This window comes from Aulonocara stuartgranti (assembly GCF_965226115.1).
Source record: "Aulonocara stuartgranti genome assembly, chromosome: 7".
NCBI classification, from domain to species: domain Eukaryota; kingdom Metazoa; phylum Chordata; class Actinopteri; order Cichliformes; family Cichlidae; genus Aulonocara; species Aulonocara stuartgranti.
In genome coordinates, this window is record NC_138945.1 from 44,274,933 (window position 1) to 44,296,761 (window position 21,829).

Below are 21,829 nucleotides of genomic sequence, written 5' to 3' on the forward strand. Positions count from 1 at the left end.
AGGCCTGTGGTACATAGCTGATTAATAGAGATAGGTTGTTCATATTTAAGATTGAAATATTAATTAATGGTAGGACTTCTTTGTGAGTCCAGCATTACTCACAAGTATTAATGATTGTAGTGAGGCCTACTGTAACTTACAGGTAACCTGCATTACACAGTATTTACACTTGAAACAGCACTTACGCTAAAATATTTATGTAAACATAAAAACTTTTGTTTTATAGCCTAAAACAGCCTAAATAAAATGAGTAACAGGAGTGCCACTGCCTCCATGTTAATACATTTAACCTGCTACTTCAGTGCAACACAGAGAGTGGTATTTTTCCTGAAATGAAGAAGTCATTTATGTTAACAATAAGGAGCATTTTGATTGGTGTAAATACGGCCTAAATGTGAAAACATCTTTCAGCCCATGTCAAGAAACACCTCTGTATAAGCTCATCATCATCTTCAGTGCTGCAATCAGCAGTGTACGTGTTGGAACATATTTTCTTTTTTGAAGTTTTACTGATGTGTTTAGATTTGTTTTCATAGGCACGAACAAGGAAAGTGACTTTGAAATCAGTGCCTTCAAAGCATTGTGCAGTTTTACAACAGTACTTACACTGCCTGGTAAGGGGAACTGCTTAAAGGACAAAAGCAAAGTAAAAAAAAAGTCTTGGGGTGCACTTTAATTTAATTAAAATATTAATTAGAAACATGTATTAACAAAATTAAATTAAGAGTAAGAACTTCACTAGAAGAAGAAACTGCCTACAGTCTTTTGTTTACTGACTGCACTGTTTCAGGACAAAAAGACCATCAGCAACAACTTATTGTCTTAGCATAAATGAGGCTAGATGTGCAGTTTGTAGCACTGTAACACTATTCACTGTGCCGGCCCAGCTGAGAGACAAACTCCCTAACACGAAGCATGGACAATGGCGTGCTCTGTCCACGTTAGTTGCATGGTGACGATGATGACTAAATTATGGTGAGAGAAAAAACAGCTGAGGGTTGTGCTGAATGTGATGCAGCAAATAAACTATCAGAGCAGTTTTTTGAGGGAAAAAAAACTTTCATAATAAATTATATTTCTGATTTGACTTTTCAGTTCTGTCTGCTTTCTGTTCATGTTTTAAGGAGGTTCAACTGTTAACTCGACTGATTGCAATTCTGAGTAAACGAGTTCAATTTGAACTGCAGCAACAATAGTAGCTGTGTGCTCTGGATGTATGGCAATGACGTCTCACACTCTACTTCTATCCTTCACTTAGAAATGTTTTCTTGTCCTCCAAGTGTTAAAGCTCTACGAACAGCTAAACTTTGACAAAAGTCTAATCTTGTCAATCTTTTGCAGCATCGCACTATCAGCGAATCCCTGAGCTCCTGCAGTGATATATTATTAAAATGCCTGTAAAGAGCAACGTGCTCATACAGTCATATCTTAAGTCAGTTAGGTGCACATTAAGCCAGACTACACTTTGGTTGCATTTTGGCACCTCTCGATCTTTGTTGCGCAGCCCGGTTGACCAAGCCACATCACTACCTGGCATCACTACATTTAAATGTGCCAATAACTTGACTGAACTCAGGCTCATAGCAGCTAAGTACCATTCTAGGAACTAGTCTCTGGAAATCTGCAAGATGAGATTAATTTCTCAGTAGTGAATTTTGGTACAAATTTTTTTAACTCATCAAAAGAAACATCAAATCCAAAGGAGTATGCTACAGCCAACCTCAACTTTGTGAAACAAAAATCATGTTTGAAAAATGTTACCATGTGGAGAAAGCATTTATTCAGTAACATTATTTCTGAAGACTGCAGAAATTTAAATGGAGCAGTTCAGTAATAAGTGAGGGCTTATAGAAACACTGTACTCTTATATGTACTCTTACAGAAACATTACCTGTTTTTTTAAAGGGCTTTGTGTTTGATCACAGCTCAGGACTAGGGCTGGGTATCGTCACTGATTTCTAGAATCGATTCAATTCCGATTCACAAGGTCCCGAATCGATTCGATCCACGATTCGATCCAGTTCAATTCGATTCGATTTGAATTGGGGAAATTTTGCCTCAGAGAGTCAGAAATATTATAATTCAGATCATACATCAGTACATTTCCATATTTTTATATCTATAAAAAGAAAGCTGAGACTTTATCAAAGGTGTGAGCATCACAGCAGATGCCTTTGTGTCAAAGTAGCTGAAGATAAAACACAGAAAAACATGAAGGCGACTTTCTTGGCCTGGGATTTTATAAAAATATTCTGCAGTACATCACAAACGAAAGAAAACCATTAATCAACATATGAACATTACCTGATGCTGCTGAAGTGAAGCAGAGCAAAGTTACAGAGGTTTGATTAGAGACACAGCTAAGCGTTTTGCAATTTTGCATAATTTTAAAAAGTTTAAATTTGTTCAGAAGCCTGTTGAACAGCAGAAATGAGGCTTTGTTTTTGGAAGTAAGTAAAAGGAAAAATAACAGTGTCTGACAGCGCTGTAAACAACGGTAGACTTGTGTATAATAGGCAAGCGAATAATGCAGAAAACAGATTTTTAGACGGGAAACTGTTCTTGAAGTACACTGAGAGAGAGAGAGAGAGAGAGAGAGAGAGAGAGAGAGAGAGCTGTGCATGAAGTGGGATTTTATTTTTATTTTTTTTATCGTGGTGGAAGCAAAACAGCAAAAGTCAGAGGGAATTCATGACGATGTTTATGTGAAGCGCAGTTTGGAGCTTCTTTTGCTGCTGGTTCGGTCAATATTGTTTGGAGAGAGATCAAACTAACAGCTTTACAATCAGCGCAAAAAGGGCGTAAACACAAAGCATGGACCCGCCGAAACATCAGAATCAGCGAGCTGTCGGCTTTCAGCCCCGACTGTCCGTGCCGTCGGGTGAGAAAGGCGACATCTCACTGATTCTGATCCGTCAGCGCTTTGTTTTTACGTCTTTGTGCAGAATCCGTGTTCCTGCTCTCATTTACTGTTTTAGCTGTTTGGTGGTTGTTGAAATCTTGTGAGGTTTCACCTGAGATTCTGGCATTTCTCAGGTGAAATTTATTTCGGCCAAAATAAATTTATATTAAAAAATCGATTCAGGATTTTAATGAATCGATATCACGTTATCCAAGCCAGAATCGATTTTAATTGATAAATCGATAATCAAAACCTACCCTACTTGGGACCACACTGAAGTGACTATGTGGAAATTTGCTGCACAAAAAAGACAATATCATATTCAAACCATACTCCAAAGATATGTATTTTTTTCTTTTATTAATGTGATATTTCATTTTGTAAAAAACAACAACCCCAAAACAAAACAAAACAATAAAAACTAAAAATTGAATGTTGCATGAATTTCATGGAAAATGCTTTTTAATGAAATCTTTATTTATACTAAATTATAATTTGGTTACAGTTTCTTAAAAGGACCGTTTGGAGAAAGGGAACTGACTACTATATAAATTTACTTCAAATTCAATTGAGTTTTATTTGTGTGGCATCAAATTACAACAGTGGTTGCCTCAAGGCACTGTATATTGTAAGGTAGAAACCTACAATAATATAAATACAATCTTAAAATCTTTCTTTGAAAGGTTAGTGGCCAATTAGGGGTTGCAGAGGGGCTCCAGCCTATCCCAGCTGCTAGAGGATAAGAAGTGGGGTATACTGTGGACAGGTCACCAGTGTGTCAAAGGGCCAACAGACATGAAGTCTATTTCAATGTAAATTTCTTTAAAAAAAAATAATTATATACTTTTCTATAATTAACTACAATTTTTGACAAAAAAAGAGAAAAAAAACAGTTGTGACTGACTATATTTAAAACATCTAGGTACTGCACTAACTGTTACTAATGTCTGTACCACAGAAGGAAATGCTGGTGGAGCTAAAACAACTGCATATTTACGTGAAAACATTTCTGCACAACCACGGGTAAAATTCGCTCCTCTGGCTTTGAAAGTTAAACTGTGCGGAGGAGAATTACAAAAGTATCTGTAAACAAATTGAATTACGGTACAAACTCTCGTGACATCAGAAATGTACCAACCATGTCTTGTTTCAGATTTTGTAAACAGTGACAAAAAGTAGTTTACAACTGATCTCAGATTCAGTAAAAATACCAGTGAGTTCATTAAAAATGCTGAGGTTTTTGCCAGTGGCTAATACTGTTCATTCAAATATAGAAAATCTTTTAACAGTTAATAGATAGAGAGCAGGTTCATTCGGTGAGTCAGTAAACATAAGCGTGTTCAAGAGTTTGGGGTGTTTTAAAAACAAACAAACAAAAAACTATCTGCTGATCCCATCAGATGAAGCTCAGTCTCAGGGTCTGTGTCCACAGGAGCCAAACATTCCTTTCACTGCAGCCATTCCAGCCCTGCCGTACATCGGGTTGTTTTAGACAATTCAGGGCGTTTGGTGTAACACCTCTCATAATGGAACAAACTGTAACTAACTACTTAATATATAGAATGTTCATTTTATATATAGTTGTATGTCCTTTGAATTATCTCAGATATTTTAGAAACAAGTTTTTGCTAAGCTTTTGAATTGAATGTTTGTTTGGGTTTAAAATTGGGGAGACAAGGTGTCTCACTCAGGTGTAGCTCCACTCTTAGACACTGTAGGAGAGAGCGCTTGTCAATAATCTATCATATCATCGCATCGTACTTCCCCTCTCAAGCGTCGAGTGCTGGAAAGCAGGGTCAACCCTTGCGTGCAAAATCATAGCTATGGATTGGTACAATGGCAATGTTGATTATTGACCTCAGTAGTTTGTCCCCACAGCAGAGTAGGTGGCAGAGGTGGATGCTTCCCTGCGGGTGGTATTGAATGGCGACAGCTCAAGCTCGGTGGTGGTGCACTCATTGTCAATGTTGCTAGTGGCAGTGGTGGGGGAGTGGGGCGGGCCACATTCGTCGCAGCAGCAGCAACAGCAGTCCAAGAAGGCTCTGGCAAATGGCTGGCATAGACAAAACAGCAAAACGGGCGTCACAGCCGATTTGCAAAAGAGCATCATCTGACTGACAAGGTGCAGAATGTCCAGGGCTCTCCTGGGAATGGTGGCCGCCATATACACATTAATGATGTTGCAGATGTTCTCTGGAATGATGCAGAACCCATAGAGGATGGCCAAAGCTACCACGGCACAGTTCATCTGGCTTTCCAGCTGAAGCTGCTTCTTGCCCCCACGGACACAGGCCCACTCGGCGTTGCGGATCTTGCGGGCAGTCGCTAGTGAGCTGCAGATGGTGAACAGCGTTGGCAGGCAGAAAAAGCAGCCAAAGTACCACCAGAGGCGTGCACTGTTGTAGGTGAGCCCCAAGACATAGAGTGTGTCCGGGAGGTCTGTTGAGATGCGAACTACACAACGTTCACATGGTGTCACATCAGGTGGCTCGTCGTCCTCAGTGACCAGCTGTCTGATCAGCAGCTCAGGCAACGCCAGCAGCAAAGCGCCCACCCAGATGACCGCCAGCTTTGCAGTGGTAGATGCCCAGTTCTCGATCATCTCATAATAGATCTGCACGTTGGTGGCTGCCCGGAAACGATCAATGCACAGAGCACACAGTGTGAAGGTTGTGATCCCAAGAGAAACCACCTGGGAGAAAGGCTAGAATCAGGTTAAAAGTTAAAAGTACAATTTCATAACTGTAACAATTATGTGAAGTAAAGTAAAAATAAAAAGTACTTTAGACCAGAATTTGTCTCTAACAATGTTAGCATTAAATTCAAATAAATCTAAAAAAAAATTAACCATGATAATATATCAGAAATGTGTCTTAAAAAATTGTATATATATTTTTTGTATGCATAAATTGTGTGTATTTTTTATGTATAGATGGACAGTTTGCATCATTTTCACATTTGTACTAAATACAATATTCCATAGTCACATTTTTTAGTTACACTCAAATTAGATAATTAGTTTTGAAACAGTTTCAGCTAACCAGACTATTTATGAGTTCTTGGTGCTAATGAAGCCTCCAAACACTTGTTTTTATACTCCAATGTTTTCAGCTTTTATACAGGAAGCCTGGCTACAGAACCTGAACACAGAACTGTCAGCAGAGTTTTGGGAAAAAGCAATTTATACATTTATTTGACCACTTTGTATTGTGGGCGTGTGTCAAGGGCAAGAGGCAGGATGGATAATCAGAAACTGTGTGTCTTACCTGTTGGCTGGTGCGAGTGGTATCCCAAATTGCTCATTCTTAACTTGTAACAAACGTGACACAAGAGCAGTCAATCATTAGTCTCCGCCTCTCCCCCATGATATACACCCACAATGCAAAATCAGGGTCAAAACTGTCATATTGAAAAAAAATTAGATATAATCAATTTAGACTTTAAAAAAGGTCTTCATAAAAAAACTAATTTTATGTTGGCCTGTTCCAAACTGGATAAATCAATTAAAGATCTAAAATCAGACTCGGCAGAGTTTTTAGGTGTGTCACACCCACTGTTGCAATGTTTTTATTTACAGTGTTCACTTTGATCAGGCTGTTCACTTTTCAGCTTTTCAGTTATCTAGCTTTTGGCAGGACCTCCTGATAAAGGATTGGCTGATTGGCTGATCAGCTCCAGCTGCCCTGCCAGCCTCTCTGGCGCCATCCCTCCTCTGCAGTGGAGCCGCATACCACACCTCGCTACTTTAGGTGACAATAAGGCGAGGTGATGACGTCAATAAACTCATGTAGGTCACTGCCTCAGACAAAAAGCTTCCACTGCTAAGAAGCTTAAACACAATAAATAAGACCTTTTGTCTCCAGATGTCACATTAAAACCCTTTCAGTTGTCACAAGCTGCAGACATGATAACTTGCTATGGGAATTTAGGTAAGCACCAATTGAACAACAACTGTCAGTGTCTCAAAGGCAAAGGTATGATGTCTTTTGTAATAGAGTCAGTAGAAGAAATGATATTCAGATAAAAAAATGTTTTTTTAAATAAAATAAAATTAAAATTAAATGAATACATTTGTGAGAATAAATGCTTTTAAAAGTGAGTCAGTCCCTGAAGAGTCATGGTATAAAGGTCCAACTTTAAAGCAGAAATATTTTTTTATAAAAAACAGTTTGACTGAAAGGAATTTTTTCCCTCTGTATCATGGGTACATTTCATTTATTACCCATCTGGATACTGGTTTTAGGGGTATCCAGAAACAGGCAGCTGTAGCTGATGAGTGTCAGCTAAACCTCATCTCTTTTATGTACAGCCTATTGTCCCTAACCTTTCTTATGAATTCATTAATATGTAGGGAAACAGAAGAAGTTATGAAAACGTTCTGATTGCCCCAGGGTTTTGGACCTGGGGTTTTCTGTTATAGTCTTTGAATTTTTGTCATTATTTAACGTTCTGTTGGCTCTCAATTTGATCCATGTTGTTTTTTTTTGTTTGCCACAATATGAAGCATCGTAGACCACGGGTCGTGGTTCGATCCGTAGTTCTTTCAGTCCTCATGTTAAACTATCCTTGTAGAATATGTAGCAAAAAGTGCTCCTTTGAATGGATGGATAAAGCATATTGTAGCGCTTTGAGTACTCAGGTGGAGTAGCAAAGTGCAGCCTATTTACCGTTTAGTTCTTTGTGTCAGTTTCTGGTTATTTCCATGTGTACCCCTTCCTATTTATTGTTTTGTACAGTTTATATCTTTTTTAAGCCTGGATTATACTCTGTTGCGGACACAGGGACCTCACACCCCAACAACCGAGTAGATATTACTGTTAAGCAGGTTTTAAGCCTGGATTATACTCATTTATTGGAGACCTGATGTTCACATAGTTAATGCATTGGACAACTCATGAGGTCACAAAAAGAGGCAGGCATGCAGACCCCCACACTAACTGTCTGATCACAAAATTTACGTCACAGGATCACAGAAAGTATAGACTCCTCCATCATGAACCGCTATGTCAAGTCTTTGTGTTTGAGGCTGCCATCTGTTTAGTCACTTTCTATTTTTACTTTAGCAGTCTTTTGTCATCTGTGCTTCGTCGTCTAGTTTTAGCAGTGGTTCTCCACCTGCCCCCTACTTGCCTCAATCATTGTCTCTTATATTTATTGTCTCAGTCTCTCTTTGTCCTTTGTTCCACTTGTTGTGTTTTCCATAGCATTTCCCAATTTAGTAATTATTCCTTCTGACTCCTGGGTGTTGGCTTTTGCTTTGAACCGTCTATCGCACATTCATTAAAAAGGCTCACTTTAGTAACCTTCATCTCTTGCTTACAGCATTTGGGTCAGCAAAACTACAACCAGTTTCCAGGCAGGAAATGACAGTCTTGTGTACTTGGTATTGAGTTTTACTTCTCCTGTCTCGTTGATATTAATTTGTTCCGTTCTGTGTTCCTTGCTGTCCCAGTCTCATCTGCATTTATTCTTGTGACTTCTCATCTTCATCTGTGTAGTTCTCCTGTTCTCCTCCATGTAAGTTAAGCCTTGTTGCCCATGTAGTTGTGTTTTCCTATTTTACTATGGTAACCATTGCTCTCTGTGGCTCATGTTGTTTGCTTCCTCTGCCTTGTTATGTCTATAGCTTCCACCCGTGTGTCCAGCCTGTTGCCTCTCCTCTTGATATCCAGTGTGTACTTATTATCTCTGTCTTCTGCTGTCCTTTGTCATTGTCCTACCATAGTTGTGTGCTCCTTGCTACATGTTTTCACTATTATGTACCTGTAGTTTTCCCTAGAATGTATATTCCTGGCTCCACTTGATTTAGTATTTTGTCTTTGGATGAAACTCCAGCACTAAAGCTGTTCTTGAGTTCACGTGTGGCCTCCATAACATGCAGTGGCACATATGTAGAGTAATTTTTTAATGTGATATTATATTCGATTGAGCATGTTGGGTTTGACCAGAAATGTAATTTTATTTCTCCTGAAATTATGCAGTGGGTTAAGATGAAACTCTACACACACAGTGTGGGTTTCCAAGAGGAACATTTCATGTCAACTATCATATATACGATGTTTAGTACATTTTTAACATGACATTATTACATCCCTTTAAGTTTTTCAATTTGAGCAGAGTTGACCTTTAATTTTGAAATAAAATTTAGCACAGATGTAGAGTAGATGAGCCTGTGGAGAAATGTATTGAAAGTTTCATGTCAACTATGAAGAGCCACTTTTGATTAATGTTTTGAACACGTGTTGAAGTTGAGAATAATGTTCTTTTAACATGTCAGGAATTGTGCACCTGGCAGAGAAGGAACTCTGTACAGATATATTGTGGATGCAGGTCACATTTCAAGAAATCATGAATGAAAAAGCTCATTACCAGCAAAATTGAAAAGAAGATAAAATGAAACTTGGGGATTAGGGGGAAAAGGTCCTGGACCTGGTCCTGGAATAAAAACTGATATATGGACTGACTCACTTTTGAAGCCAGTCTCAGGTAGTCATTGGAGGATTTATTGTGTATTGAGGAGGAGAACGAAGGAGAGCGCTTTGTGTAGATGCGCAAAACAATTTAGAGGTTCACTTGACCGCGATGGTCTCACCTGTAAGATGAACTCGGCTACAATTATATCTGCTGCACCATGAGGGACTACCAAACCATCACTACCCCACCACCCTGCCTCTCACCTCCAGATAGGGGATAATCCTGCATGAGAACTCTCCCAGCAGCCATTTCTTGGTGAGCTCATGAAACACCACAAGCGGCAAGCAGAAGAAGATGATGACGAAATCCCAGAGCGCGAGGCTGGCTAGCAACGAGTTGGAGATGCTCCTCATGTAGTAGTTGTGACATACAATACACATGATCGACACGTTCCCAATGATGCCCACTGTAAAGATGAGGGCGGCGGTTATCAGTACAGCGTAGGCTCCGTACGACTCCGCGGTTACCGGGTAGAATGGATTCTTTACCTGCTTGCGTCTGGTTCGCGTGTTCACCGGAACGAGCCGCGTGGTGTCGGGAAAGTCCGGGAGAGAGTACTCGTCCTCATAGTCACTTGTATTGAGTCTGAAGGGGGGGTCGGCTTCTAGCTCCTGCGCCATGGCCACAGGTAGCGGTTCGCTGTGCGTCGCCCTGCCGGATACGGCAACCCGCCTTTGCCTTCGTGTGCGTCCACTCATCCTGCGCGTGCAGTTGTGTCCATGCTGGGTTTGTTTAGACACTTCATTGCTCGGCTCATCTTTATCATTTTCTTTCGTGCCTAAAACTAAAACTTCTGGTAAAAATGACCGAGTTCCACTTTGGGCATCACCTTCACGCAGAGAGCGCCTGGTGATCTTTTTCTCTGGCAGCTCAGACGACGAGGAGTTTAGAGGAACCAGCCATGAGGCTTCTGCACTCGTACTGCGTGTCCCCCCACGGTCCTCCTGGCTGACTGTGCGCCATCTCCGGCTGTGCACATTCCTTTCAACGGTGGCGGATTTATTATAAGGACTAAACGTCGTCTTTGTTTTGTCCCAGTGAAGTTGACAAACGACGGCCTCGCTGCACAGCCACAAACACAGGAGACTCAGGGCTGCACACATCCTCATGGCTCTGGCTAAACCGCAAAATGAAACCGTGTGATCGATTGATCCATCTCTGGGTTTTGATAGTTTTTAAACTCAAATCTGCCGCCAAACCGTCAACTTTCTTTCATTTTTGTGTACACAGAGCTTCCTCGAAGTCTTTGGCCGTTTAAGAGTGCTGCACCTTTCACGTTCGGGTGCGTCCCAGTGCGTCTCCAGTCCGGAGGCATCACCGGTGAGAAAAAAAAATCTAATCGGAAAAGTTTTTAAACTGGGCTGAAAACTGTGAACTAAATAAGTAAATCCTCAGCGTCAGGAATTGGGTGTTGGGATGGAGAATTCCTGAGTAGGTCCACAGTACGTTTCTGCACGCGTGGCAGGTCCGGAGCGCCCGGGGACCGGAGTGGAGCACCGACGAATGCGAGACACGACCAAGCTCGATGTGACAGAGCGTCTAAGAAGAGGAGGAGGGAGGGGGACTAGGGCCGGGGGTGGTGGTTGTTATCGTCTCTTTAACCTGCTATTGAATCCCACCGGATACTACATTAAACCGTCCAATATTCTAAACGTGCTTTGGTACCGATGTGTATCGTCAGAAAAATGATGTTTATGGTTGCTCCAGAATTTGGAAACATGTTTATTTCATTTATATTTTTGTACTTAAGAGTTCATGTGAAAGGTTTTCAGGCACTAAAGGGGAGCATACGAAAAACAACAACAACAACAACACATATAAGTTGAAACTTCCTTTAAAAGAAATGTGTTGTTGTTGTTTTACTCTTGTGTGCCATCAGATAGAAAATTTGGGTATTAAATAGTGCACTAGTACTGACCTGTACTATTCAAACTTAAACAGGATTTAAAGGTGCACATGATGCAGACATGAATTGAGCCTAGTGTAAAGGAGAGTGTGTGGTCCTCCTTGGGCTCTCGTGCTCTGAGGGGCCTCGGGATGTCTGGGGCCCGGATCTCCTCCATGCCTGCTTCATGTCCTGGGGGCAGGGCTATGGCTCCACACACCTACTATTAGACACTTAGGTGGAGAAACCTTATAAATACCACACGCACACACACGCACACACACACACAGGTGTACAAACAGGTACTCACAGACACGTCTTGGTTGGCTGCTGCCTCTAAACATATCGTGCTAATGTGCTGCTCAGTAAGATTCAGTATTTATTATTTACTGTTATTTATGCTTATGTTGGTTGTTACTGTGGTTTCCCTGCTGTGTTTTCGTTTTGCTTGTTTGTTTTTTTAGCAGGTGGTGGAGCAGATTTTCAGTGTCTTTTCTCTCTCTATCCCTCTTCTCCATTTTTCTTTCCCTCTCTTTCTGTTAACTCTCTTCCCAACTTCTCTTTTCTTCTTATTTCTCTTTCCCACCCCCGTTCTGATTGTAATAACTTAAAATAAAAAATAAAGATAAAAAAAAACTATGACAATCAAGTGGGCCAGTATAGCAATAGGTCCACTTGGAAAAGTAAATCTGTTTGGCATTTTTCTTGGGCTTTAAACAATAATTCGGATTGCTACATGCAGACAGGAGAGGCAATAAACAACAACAACAAAACACAAAAAACCCCAAAACCCCCCTAAAACCTCCACAACAGTGTAAGAGACTGATAGAGGAACTGTTTTCTGTATAACTTTACGTCATTACTGCTGAAAGGGCGTCTATCCTACAATAATAGGGTATCCTTAGAGTTTTTGTTAAATAAACAATGCCACAGTGGCATGGCATGTTTTGTTGTTCATTTAAAGTGGTATTTACCTCATTTTAAGACCTGCAAAGGACCATATTATTTTTGATTATGTCTTGATAGTTTAAACCTTGCAAATGAAAGAGTGTACTTTCTTTTTTTAAAACCACGATTGCAAGTGTTAAGGGCATTCACACTTAATGCTTAATTGGGGGACGAGATCACATCACGAATATACTCAGTAGACCAGCAGACGGTGCTGCAAACCCACAGATAAATGCTGAAAGGTGTTTGGAGGAATGGAGAGTGAGACTGCATCCATAAAGAGCAAATATTGCTGCTCAGCGTTTTAGGACACTAGAATGTGATGCCATACATTATTCCAAAGATAAATTAAAAGCTTAACCTGCAAATACATTTCATGTTAGCATTTGTTAAAATGGCAACAATAAATATAGACTTAACAGTCAGTTGCTGCTTGGAAACCTTTTCATGGCACATTTACTTCAGATTTATGTGCTATGGTTCTCCCTCTCTCTGAATGTATGTACGTACGTATGTAGAGAATTATAGCATTTTGACTGACAAATGACTTTTTTTTTTTGGCGAATAACAGATAGATTTAAGAAATATACAGTAAACCATCCTAATACATTGATACTAGGTATGTCATTTCTTTCCTGTTTGTATGATATAAAAACCAGGAGCAAAGTGTTGTCTTTGTCCTGTGCAGAGCAATTAGCAAAAGAAAAATATCTCCTGAAAAAAGATTTTGTAAAAAACGATTTTGACAATCCAGCTCCAGACAGAATTCTCAGATTTGGAAGGATGCGTTCAGAGCAATCGTGGAGTTAAAGTTGCCACAAGATATAATAAGTATGGAGGGAGGAATATTAATGTGGTAACCATGATCTCATAACATTAGACATCCTAGCTTCAAGCATTTGGTAAAAGTGGGAAACACACTGAGTTCAGGTCATGGAGTGGTGTCATGGAATTCAGGATAAGAATCTTCAGGAAAGACTGAGGCCAAATTTGAACAGTCTTTAGCCCTGCATGAAAAATCTAAGCCCCTTCATTCAGTTAAAATGTGTAAGAGTACTCTGGACCTCAGTGTGGGGCAAAGGTTCATATTCAAATCGGGCAACTCTAAGCACATACCCAAGATAACAAAGGAATAGCTTCAGGATGGCACAGATTTGGACAGACTCAGAACCCGATTTAAAATCTCTGGAGAGATCTGAAAATCTATCCAACCTTATGGGAGAAACTGGCCATAGTCAAAAAGACTTGAACCTTGTAATTGCTGCCAAAAGTACTTAAACTATTGAGCAAAGGCTGTGAATACTCACGTAATAAATGTGCAAGAATTACAAGCAAACCTTTTTCATGCTGTCATCATTGTGTATAAAATGTTGAACTGAAAAATGAATTTACTCCATTTTTGAAATAAGGGTGTAAAAGTCACAAAATGTGGAACAAGTGAAATGCTGTGAATACTTACTGGATACACTGTAATTAAAAAAAAAAATCACCTTTTATTTTGAAAAGTCATCAAAAGTTTACCCAGGCAGCACAGGAAATGGCAAGAAAATGCAGTTGGTATTTTATTCAGTTTTTAACTTTATTTACACAATAAATAGAAATGTAAAGAAATAAAGCAACAACAGACAGAATCAGAATCCTCTGATCAGAATTTTATCTGAATCTTTCCCACAGGTGGTGCAGATGGTGTCAGATCATTCAGATGAGGGTTTCACAACAGTCGTGTGACAGACCTGATAGCAGGTCTTAGTCTGTCCATCGTCGTCCTCTGCTTGATATGCCATCAAACATAAATCAAGCCATGGGTGCTGACCTGAGGACGAACAGGCAGACATGACAAAGCATCCAGCAACACAAACCTGCGGCTGACATTAAGCCTGCTGCTGCTTCTGGTTTTGCAAAGCTGCAGGAAGTTTTTTTTGTATATTGTTATATATAGATATATATATTGTTCACATACTGTTTTGTGCAATGTTTTGTTTCCCCAAATCTCTACCACAGAGCTGTAAAGTTAGACATATTAAAAAGCCAAATTAATGCCTTTGAAGCTTTCAGTATGTCATGTCTGATTCTATGTTTTGGTCCAGTTCATTACACAATTTAGATCTAAAGTTATTATGTTTCCGTAACTAAAACTGAAGAATTATTCTAATGATTTGACCATGCACACTGTATGAAAGATGGACATAAGTCATGTCACATTTTTATGAGTGTTTTCCAATTTCCATCTTTCTGTTTTCAAACTGGACTTCCAAAAAGCATGAAAGAAGCAACTGCAATGAAAAACACAGAAGCTTTTTTTTCTGACGTCAGAGATCCAGGTAGCTGAGAGGCACTGGAGATTTCTATACAGCCAGACCTTTTTTTTAATATGACCAGAGGAGCTGGGACCTATTGGCCTTTTTAAAAAAAAAACATGCAGGTTTAAGGCACACATCCTCAACTTTTCTGACCAAGAAGCTATGTAAATTTTTTATGTACTGTGTATGGGTTTGACAGACATACCCACGTTGCCACCTGGTGGACAGAGAGAGTCCATGATTTGGCAGATGCTGTTCTGAGCTTCCTGATTGGCTGAAGCATCCTCTGCAGACACACCAAGGAATGATTCCTGGTGAAAAAAGAGAGTAAAACTCACAACTAGCATTTACATCTACAAAGCTCACAGACATTATAAACAAAAGTTACTTTCAGTTATCCTCTTATTTATATCTTGCTGTAAGAAGCAAATTAATGTTTCTACTTTACCCACATTCTTGGTTAGACAAGAGCTTTTAAAAATTCAGAATTTGATTTGTTGACATCCAAAACACCAAAATATATGAATTTTGGACCTGACTTCTTTAGGGCAAAAAACTCAATCAGCGCAAAATTTTACAAGACAACAGTGAAATATATAATAAATCCAGATGTTCTCCCTTTGTCTAATCCCATCTGACACCAAACAACAGGAATGTGAAACTCACAGCGTGTCTCCACAGGAAGACATCCAGCGTGTCGGTGGCATCCTGCAGCTCCAGTTTCATTAGCAGGATGAACTGCAGCGGCTGAATGCCGAGAGCTGCAGGCCAAATAAGCAGAAACATCGTCTGATTTATTTCAGAAGTTCAAATTGACCTGGATAGAGATCAGCCAGGAAATTCTACAACTCAGTGAGGAAACTTAAGTGAGAAAAAGACACAAACACAGGAATAGTGCGGTTTCTAATATAATAACTTTTGAATCTGTTCTTGATGCATTCAAGGTCAACAGCTAATTAAAGTTATGATATCCTAAAAAACAGGGCTGCACCCTAATGTCAATTTTAAAATTTTTTTTATTGAGACCAAAAAATGCATAAGAAATTTCCCAAAGATGCCATTTTTAAATGTCTTGTTTTGTCTAACCAACACTCTAAACACAAAGATACTCAAATGTGCCAATGTCCACAGAGGAAAAAGTGCAGCCTGAGAAGTCTTAGCTGACATTTGACAATCGACGAGTTTGTTTTGCCACAATAGTCACATTAATGTCTCCACATTATTCACTTCGTTCTTTGTTGCGCTGCTTGGAACTTGGAAGTTGAAATATGATTTTGGCTTCAGTTATGAAAAAGTTGTAAAAAAAACACAAGATAGTCGGGAGAAAAAATGATTACTTTTTCATATTCATTTTTACTACAAAGCCCGCTTTCATCTCACGTTTTAAAATAAAGCCCTCCCCACAAAAACCAAACCCACAGGTCCCTACGAACATGAAGCATTGGCAATTTTGTGTTATCTGTTTGTTTTAATTGCTTTCAGCTCTTCTCCACCACCAGTATTTACTCCAACAGTCTGATGATTCAAACAAATCTCTGTCTCACCTTCAGCGATAATTTTCTCATCTATCATCTCAACTCCTTCCCAACTCTGCTCCCTCACTGCAGCCTTGGAACACCGCTTACAGCTGGAACACACACACACACACACACACACACACACACACACACACACACACTACAATGACGACATGTTCAAGAACTAACACGACTGTTTGAATCAGAATTTGAAGGTCAAAAAACATTTTTATATAAAAGCTTCTGAACTGCCAATCTGTTTAAGGACAGTAACTTATGAATAAGAAAAATGACAAGGCAACAACAGCAGACACACAAAACCAAACATACTGTCTCACTGTGGAAATTCATCTTGTGGTGACATAATGGATTAATAAAAGCATCATCTGTTCTGTATTTTTGTTATGAATGAGTTACTCCTAAGAATTCTCTTAAAATATTTAATTATATAAAAATAAAGAGATAAAAATGACAGAAAATAACAGCCTGTGACAGCCTCTCAATATCCATTATTTAAGTGGGCGGGGTCAAGAAAATTCAAACACACTCTTTAAAATGACTACGCTCGCTTGTATTTGAGTCATTATAAAGGGTGTGTTTTATTTATTTGTTATTTGTCTTCGTTACAATCTTTAAATTGCATGTGCGTATAACCATTTAATATATAAATTTGAAAAACATTTAAAGTATAAATAATAATCAGTGGCTGTCAATATTGATGGAATCGTTATGACTGATCAAGCTCCTGCTTAGCTCTACCAGCGCTCTATCAGTGTGTGAGATTTATCTCTGACCCGTAATATCTTTTCCTGCCTCTGAACAGAAAAGGTGCAGATAGGTCGAACAGAGACAGGTGACCTCCTGATGCCCTTACGGGGATGATGTTCTGGTAGCTGGCCATGAGCTGGCACATTTCCTCCAGTGTTGAACCTGTAAGATACCAAGATATCAGAGTTTTTGTGGATTTGATGATGGAAGGATTCCTAGACCAGTCTTGATATTTCTTTTGATATGTTTTTAGCTTTTATGCTTTCTAATAATTGCGGATTGTTACCCATGAGCAAGATGACATCCTTGGTTTTGCCCTCAAACATAAGCTGAGTGAGCAGGTAAACAGTTAGAGCTCGGTTTGAGGGACCTGGGGCGTGTCTTGGGAGGCTGACCTGTCCAGAGAGCACCCATGGTGGGGGACTGCAGGGTCCACAGTCCTTTGATGCCTCAGAGAAGATACTTTCCAACAGCTCATCATCTGGGACATCCTGCCTGAGATCATCATCATTTTAAACTTATATATCAACACCATCTGAGATCAAATCAAAATCTACTAGTGCTGTCAGCGATAATCTTGTTAAAATGATGAATGAACGCCATAACTGCATTAACGCGGAAAATCTCTGATAACGAGTTACCGCGGATCGCCCTTGCGTGGGGCTGGACGGCGTCAAAGCGTTAGCGCGGTTAGCTCATTAATGCGTTAGCGCCATCCAGCGGGGCGATCTGCAGTAACTCGTTAACGGAGATTTGCAGTTATGGCATTAATGTCATTTTAATGAGATTAACACTGACAGCACTAAAATCTACACATTACCACATGAAGCAACAACACAGCGTATGTGCCTACATTGATTTACACTTGCTGCAGTAAAGCTTGAGTGCCTCATGCAGTCTGTGGGGTTCATAGGCCTTCAGCTGGGCCCTGACATGGTGAACTCGACCCAGGCCACTCCGCTTAACTTCAGATAGTGTCACCTTGTGCATGTCATGGCCACAGCTTCTCTCTGAACACAAACACCAACCCACAGAGGAAAAATGTTCATCATTAAACACTTGGTAGTAAATAGTAAATAGAATGGATAACAATTATTAAAATGGTAAATAAATATAAAACCACATTAGAAATTATACACAGATGTCATTTTTAAAATAAATTAAGGATTTACTTTAAAAAAAGTCGTTTTTATTTAGACAGGATTGGTCCTAATTTACTGCTTTATATTCATTATAATACATTACCTGCACTTCCAAATCAAACCAATTAGCAATTACCAATGCAGTGCCGAATTTCATACCTGTACTGCAATCCAGTGTTTCACCATCTACAACACAGAACAAATCGAAGCATCAAAGACGGAACGAAACACAAGAAGGCAAATAAATAAGCATTAAGTTGGACAGGCTTAAATTTAGCACACAACAGCAAGCTCGCTATCCTGAATTAAACATCTCCTTGGTACTGTACAACAGTTTGTAAAGCAATATCTGAAGAACTACATAGAAGTAAATTCAACACTACAGTTTTAGTTATAAATTTCTTTAGCTGTTCAGTACAGATAAAAGGTAAACACTATACAAGCATTACACAAACAAGCTTTCAAAGGACAAAAGTAAATTAATTTGGGTTTTAAAACTAAACTAACTGTACTTTATAAAAAAAAACTATACCACTGTTACTATGTCATGAATTCAATTATTATTCCTATTTTCCTGTAATGTTTCGAAGTCTGTTAAGGTAAAACATGAAGTTCAAATACAGCATATTTGTTTTTCGCAATCACAATAAAAACAAAACTATGATATCTTCCATCTTTTTTAACAAAGGTATAAACAAAATTGTGGATTTGGAATTTACAGTTTTTGGAATGTTATACACATAATATTACTGCATGAGCGATTATATAAGTGTCCTGTAAAATCAGACTTGTTTGAAATCTATTTAAGTTTAATCAGTAGGAGCAGCAGTGACCATAGTTAGTACGGAAGTGCGACATCTAGAGCTCATTCGTACCAAGAGACTCTGGTGGAGTTTTCCAGACCTCCAAGAGATCTGAGTCATTGAGTTCAGAGAGTGCTTCTTCATCATTTTCTTGGAAAGCTTCAATAACTCTATAGACAGAAATAAAAAGAAAAGAAATGTATTTAGTGATGCAATCAAAAACAAAGATGACAAAAAAATACTACACACTTAGCAAATAAAACCAGGAACATGAATCAAATACTACAATAAAATTATAGTTTACAGACAAAAACAAGAGCATCCATAATACAGGGTTGATTCTTAACCAAGATCAAGTCTTGGTGGCGATAATACTCCGTTATGGACAGCTGTGTACACCATGGAGTAGGCTTCCCTAAAACGTTTTTTTCAAGACACTTTTTCTCAAAAAAAGTGTCTAAAGTAGATCTTACTTACTCAACTGGTATAGTTACTAGTAAAACAGTGTGGGAGCACAGTTGTGTGTTACTGATAAATGCATTTTTCTTTATATTGTCCAGTGCTGCTGTGACAAAAGGACCCCACTCACACAGACTTGTAATGCACGTAAATGTTTGTTTACAAAAGCTTTACAATTTCAGTTCATACAGCTTGCAAGCTGTCTCTTCCTGCTTCGCTCCCCACAATGCTCTCACGCCATGTCCCGGCAAACTACCCAAACAGTCACAATAAGATGATGGAGGTCAGTTTTAGTCAGTCATCCCCTGACACCACACCCTGAACCCACTGCTCCACCCCTCTGCTGCAGCCGAGGAACAAACCACATTTTTCTCTCATCTCTCACCGTACCTCTTCAGCTCCTGCACGTCAGGGCTGTTATCAGGAAGAATCCCGATCCCTCTGCCATATGACGTCCCTCCGTGCAGATGAAAAGCCAGGTGATCTACCTGTAATTGGCTTCTGGTAAGACCAGGCACTGTACTGGATCCTGCAATTGCTCGCAGGTTGTAGATCCTCAGGAAGACTCCAGGCTGATGGGACCCCCCCCCAAAAAAAAATAGTCAGAAAAGACAAAACTTTTTAGTATTGAAATGCTATAAAAACAAAAAAACAAACAAACACCAAACAAAACATGTTTTCAACTAGTAACCTGCAAGAGAGATGAAGACATCAGCACAAAAATGCCAAGTCAATTGTGAAGTTTGTTGTAAATGTATTGTGGCTTCAGTGTTTCACAAAAACATTTGGCAAGACAAAAGACAAACAACAGATGATGTAACTATTTTCAGTCTGAGCAACAACAAACATTCTCCCACTCTCTCACTGGTGCCATGCAAGTCACCATCTGTAACAACTCGGGGTTCGGTGCGACTTCAGTGACGCCGACATGTGGAACATTAATCACAGGAAGAAAATAGTTATAGAGCCTCGTCTAACTCTGAGAGCTGTCGTCCCAGCAGCGTAACAACACCTGGATGCTTTGTGTTGTTTTTGAAAAACTTCAACGTCCTTCAAAACTTTAATACCGTGTACACAAGGAATGTTAATAATATGAATACAAAGTGCACACATGTCAGTGTTCATATAGTCGAATCCTGCATACATCCCAAATGTAATAATCTGGGTCAGATAATAGATTCAAACTGAGGACCTTATTGCCTTGAGGCATCAGTGCTAACCACAGCACGACCATAATGCCCTATCCTGAAATTCTTCCACATTTTTTTTCCAGATTGGTGAATCTGTGGCCATTTTACTTCTGAAAAAGCACTTTTCTGTCTTTCTAAGACACTGTTGTTTATATCCAAACGTGTTTATTGACCCGTTGTCAATTAAGCTACTTAGCTGCAAAATGTTCCTCCAGCTATATTTTTTTTAATACCAGTTACTTATCAGCAGATGGCAATGTTGCACCAAACCTACAGTCAGTGGTGGTGACAGTGATTCAGAGACTGGTCATTGGATTTGGGGGGTTTGTCATTTTGTTTTTTCTCCTCTCTCAGCTGTGATGATCCTGTAGCCAAAAGCAATCAAAAAACACTTCAGTAATCAAGTGTCCGAGCGACTCACTGACGCTTTGAGAGCTAGACACATACATATGGCCAAAGGCTAATTAAAGTCCTGAATCCTTGACACCAACACAAAGATCTGGTTATGGCTTGGACCCAGTTGTTCTTAGACATGTGAGTGTGACAACTAATCACTACGAAGTTGTTCTAAGCTTTGATTAAGAATTTAAGAATTGCAATGAGAACGGCTTCTTCTGGGATGACAACATATATGGATGTCTTACAATCTTTCTTTAATGTTTTCATTCTATTTTAATTCTCCTTATTATATTATCCCTCTGTTCAGCACTTTGGCCGACACTTGATGTCTTTTAAATGTGTTATATAAATAAAGATGACTTGAGTTGACTTGACAATGCAAAGCATTGCAATGTGCAGGATAATGCACCAGCTACCGCAGGCACTGTAGCCACAAAGCTATGAAGATAATGTAAACCTAATTCATTACACTGTAAATAAAAATTTAGTAACAATTAATCAATACTAATGACGAATAAGCAAAAATTCCCCGAAGACCTATGATGTAAACAAACAGGAAGTAAAAGCAAGAAACATGCCCGGCTTGGACAGTCTCGGTCGTTGTGTCCTTGGGCAAGACACTTCACCCGTTGCCTACTGGTGGTGGTCAGAGGGCCCGGTGGCGCCAGTGTCCGGCAGCCTCCCCTCTGTCAGTGCGCCCCAGGGTGGCTGTGGCTACATTGTAGCTTGCCATCACCAGTGTGTGAATGTGTGTGTGAATGGGTGGATGACAGGTTGTGTAAAGCGCTTTGGGGTCCTTAGGGACTAGAAAAGCGCTATACAAATACAGGCCATTTACCATTTACATTTAGGAAAATGTGTAGGAAAGTATAGAACAACAAAAAACAAGATGATACAAATATGAAAGATATGAAAGCCACAGACTACGAAAATGAATGGCTAAACAGACAATTATGACAATGGGTGGGAGTAGGAAACTTGTACTTAAGATCATCTTTAAAAAATGCAGCCAATGCATTTTTTAAAATAAACAACAGATGTC

The 21,829-nt window shown here is 39.4% G+C and overlaps 2 protein-coding genes across 7 annotated transcripts in view; both read right to left on the minus strand.

Moving 5' to 3' along the window:
- Positions 1-3,245: 3,245 nt before the first annotated feature.
- Positions 3,246-11,836, minus strand: LOC309711398 (prosaposin receptor GPR37-like). Of its 2 annotated transcripts, none has more exons than XM_082541676.1 (2): positions 9,865-11,836; positions 3,246-5,594 (listed from the first exon to the last, which is right to left on the minus strand). In XM_082541676.1, the coding sequence occupies exons 1-2, from the start codon at positions 10,483-10,485 to the stop codon at positions 4,761-4,763; spliced, it is 1,455 nt and encodes a 484-aa protein (XP_082397802.1). In that variant the 5' UTR covers positions 10,486-11,836; the 3' UTR covers positions 3,246-4,760. The 2 variants fall into 2 exon arrangements, with proteins under 2 accessions (XP_082397802.1, XP_082397801.1); XM_082541675.1 differs by having other exon boundaries at positions 9,580-11,834.
- A 1,911-nt stretch (positions 11,837-13,747) lies between these two features.
- The window catches only part of pot1 (protection of telomeres 1 homolog), a 57,368-nt gene continuing 49,286 nt past the window's right edge, over positions 13,748-21,829 (minus strand). For 2 of the 5 annotated variants that reach the window (XM_082541672.1, XM_082541671.1), the window contains exons 11-20: positions 19,589-19,770; positions 18,812-18,909; positions 18,096-18,122; positions 17,648-17,804; positions 17,081-17,289; positions 16,821-16,956; positions 16,054-16,136; positions 15,176-15,270; positions 14,715-14,820; positions 13,748-14,022 (exon numbers count right to left, since the gene is read on the minus strand). In XM_082541672.1, coding sequence (XP_082397798.1) covers positions 13,904-14,022; positions 14,715-14,820; positions 15,176-15,270; positions 16,054-16,136; positions 16,821-16,956; positions 17,081-17,289; positions 17,648-17,804; positions 18,096-18,122; positions 18,812-18,909; positions 19,589-19,770 — 1,212 coding nt within the window. In that variant the 3' untranslated portion in view covers positions 13,748-13,903. Of the gene's footprint in view, positions 14,023-14,714; positions 14,821-15,175; positions 15,271-16,053; positions 16,137-16,820; positions 16,957-17,080; positions 17,290-17,647; positions 17,805-18,095; positions 18,123-18,811; positions 18,910-19,588; positions 19,771-21,829 lie in introns of those variants that run through there. The other 3 variants (XM_082541674.1, XM_082541673.1, XR_014277969.1) reach the window with 3 other exon arrangements.

Bases quoted from the DNA above. Each gene is read 5' to 3' on its own strand.
- LOC309711398 (XM_082541675.1), bottom strand. From the start codon at position 10,485: ATGAGGATGTGTGCAGCCCTGAGTCTCCTGTGTTTGTGGCTGTGCAGC. The intron at 5,595-9,579 runs GTGAGAGGCAGG...CCTTTCTCCCAG, and splicing joins GGATTATCCCCTATCTGGAG to GTGGTTTCTCTTGGGATCAC.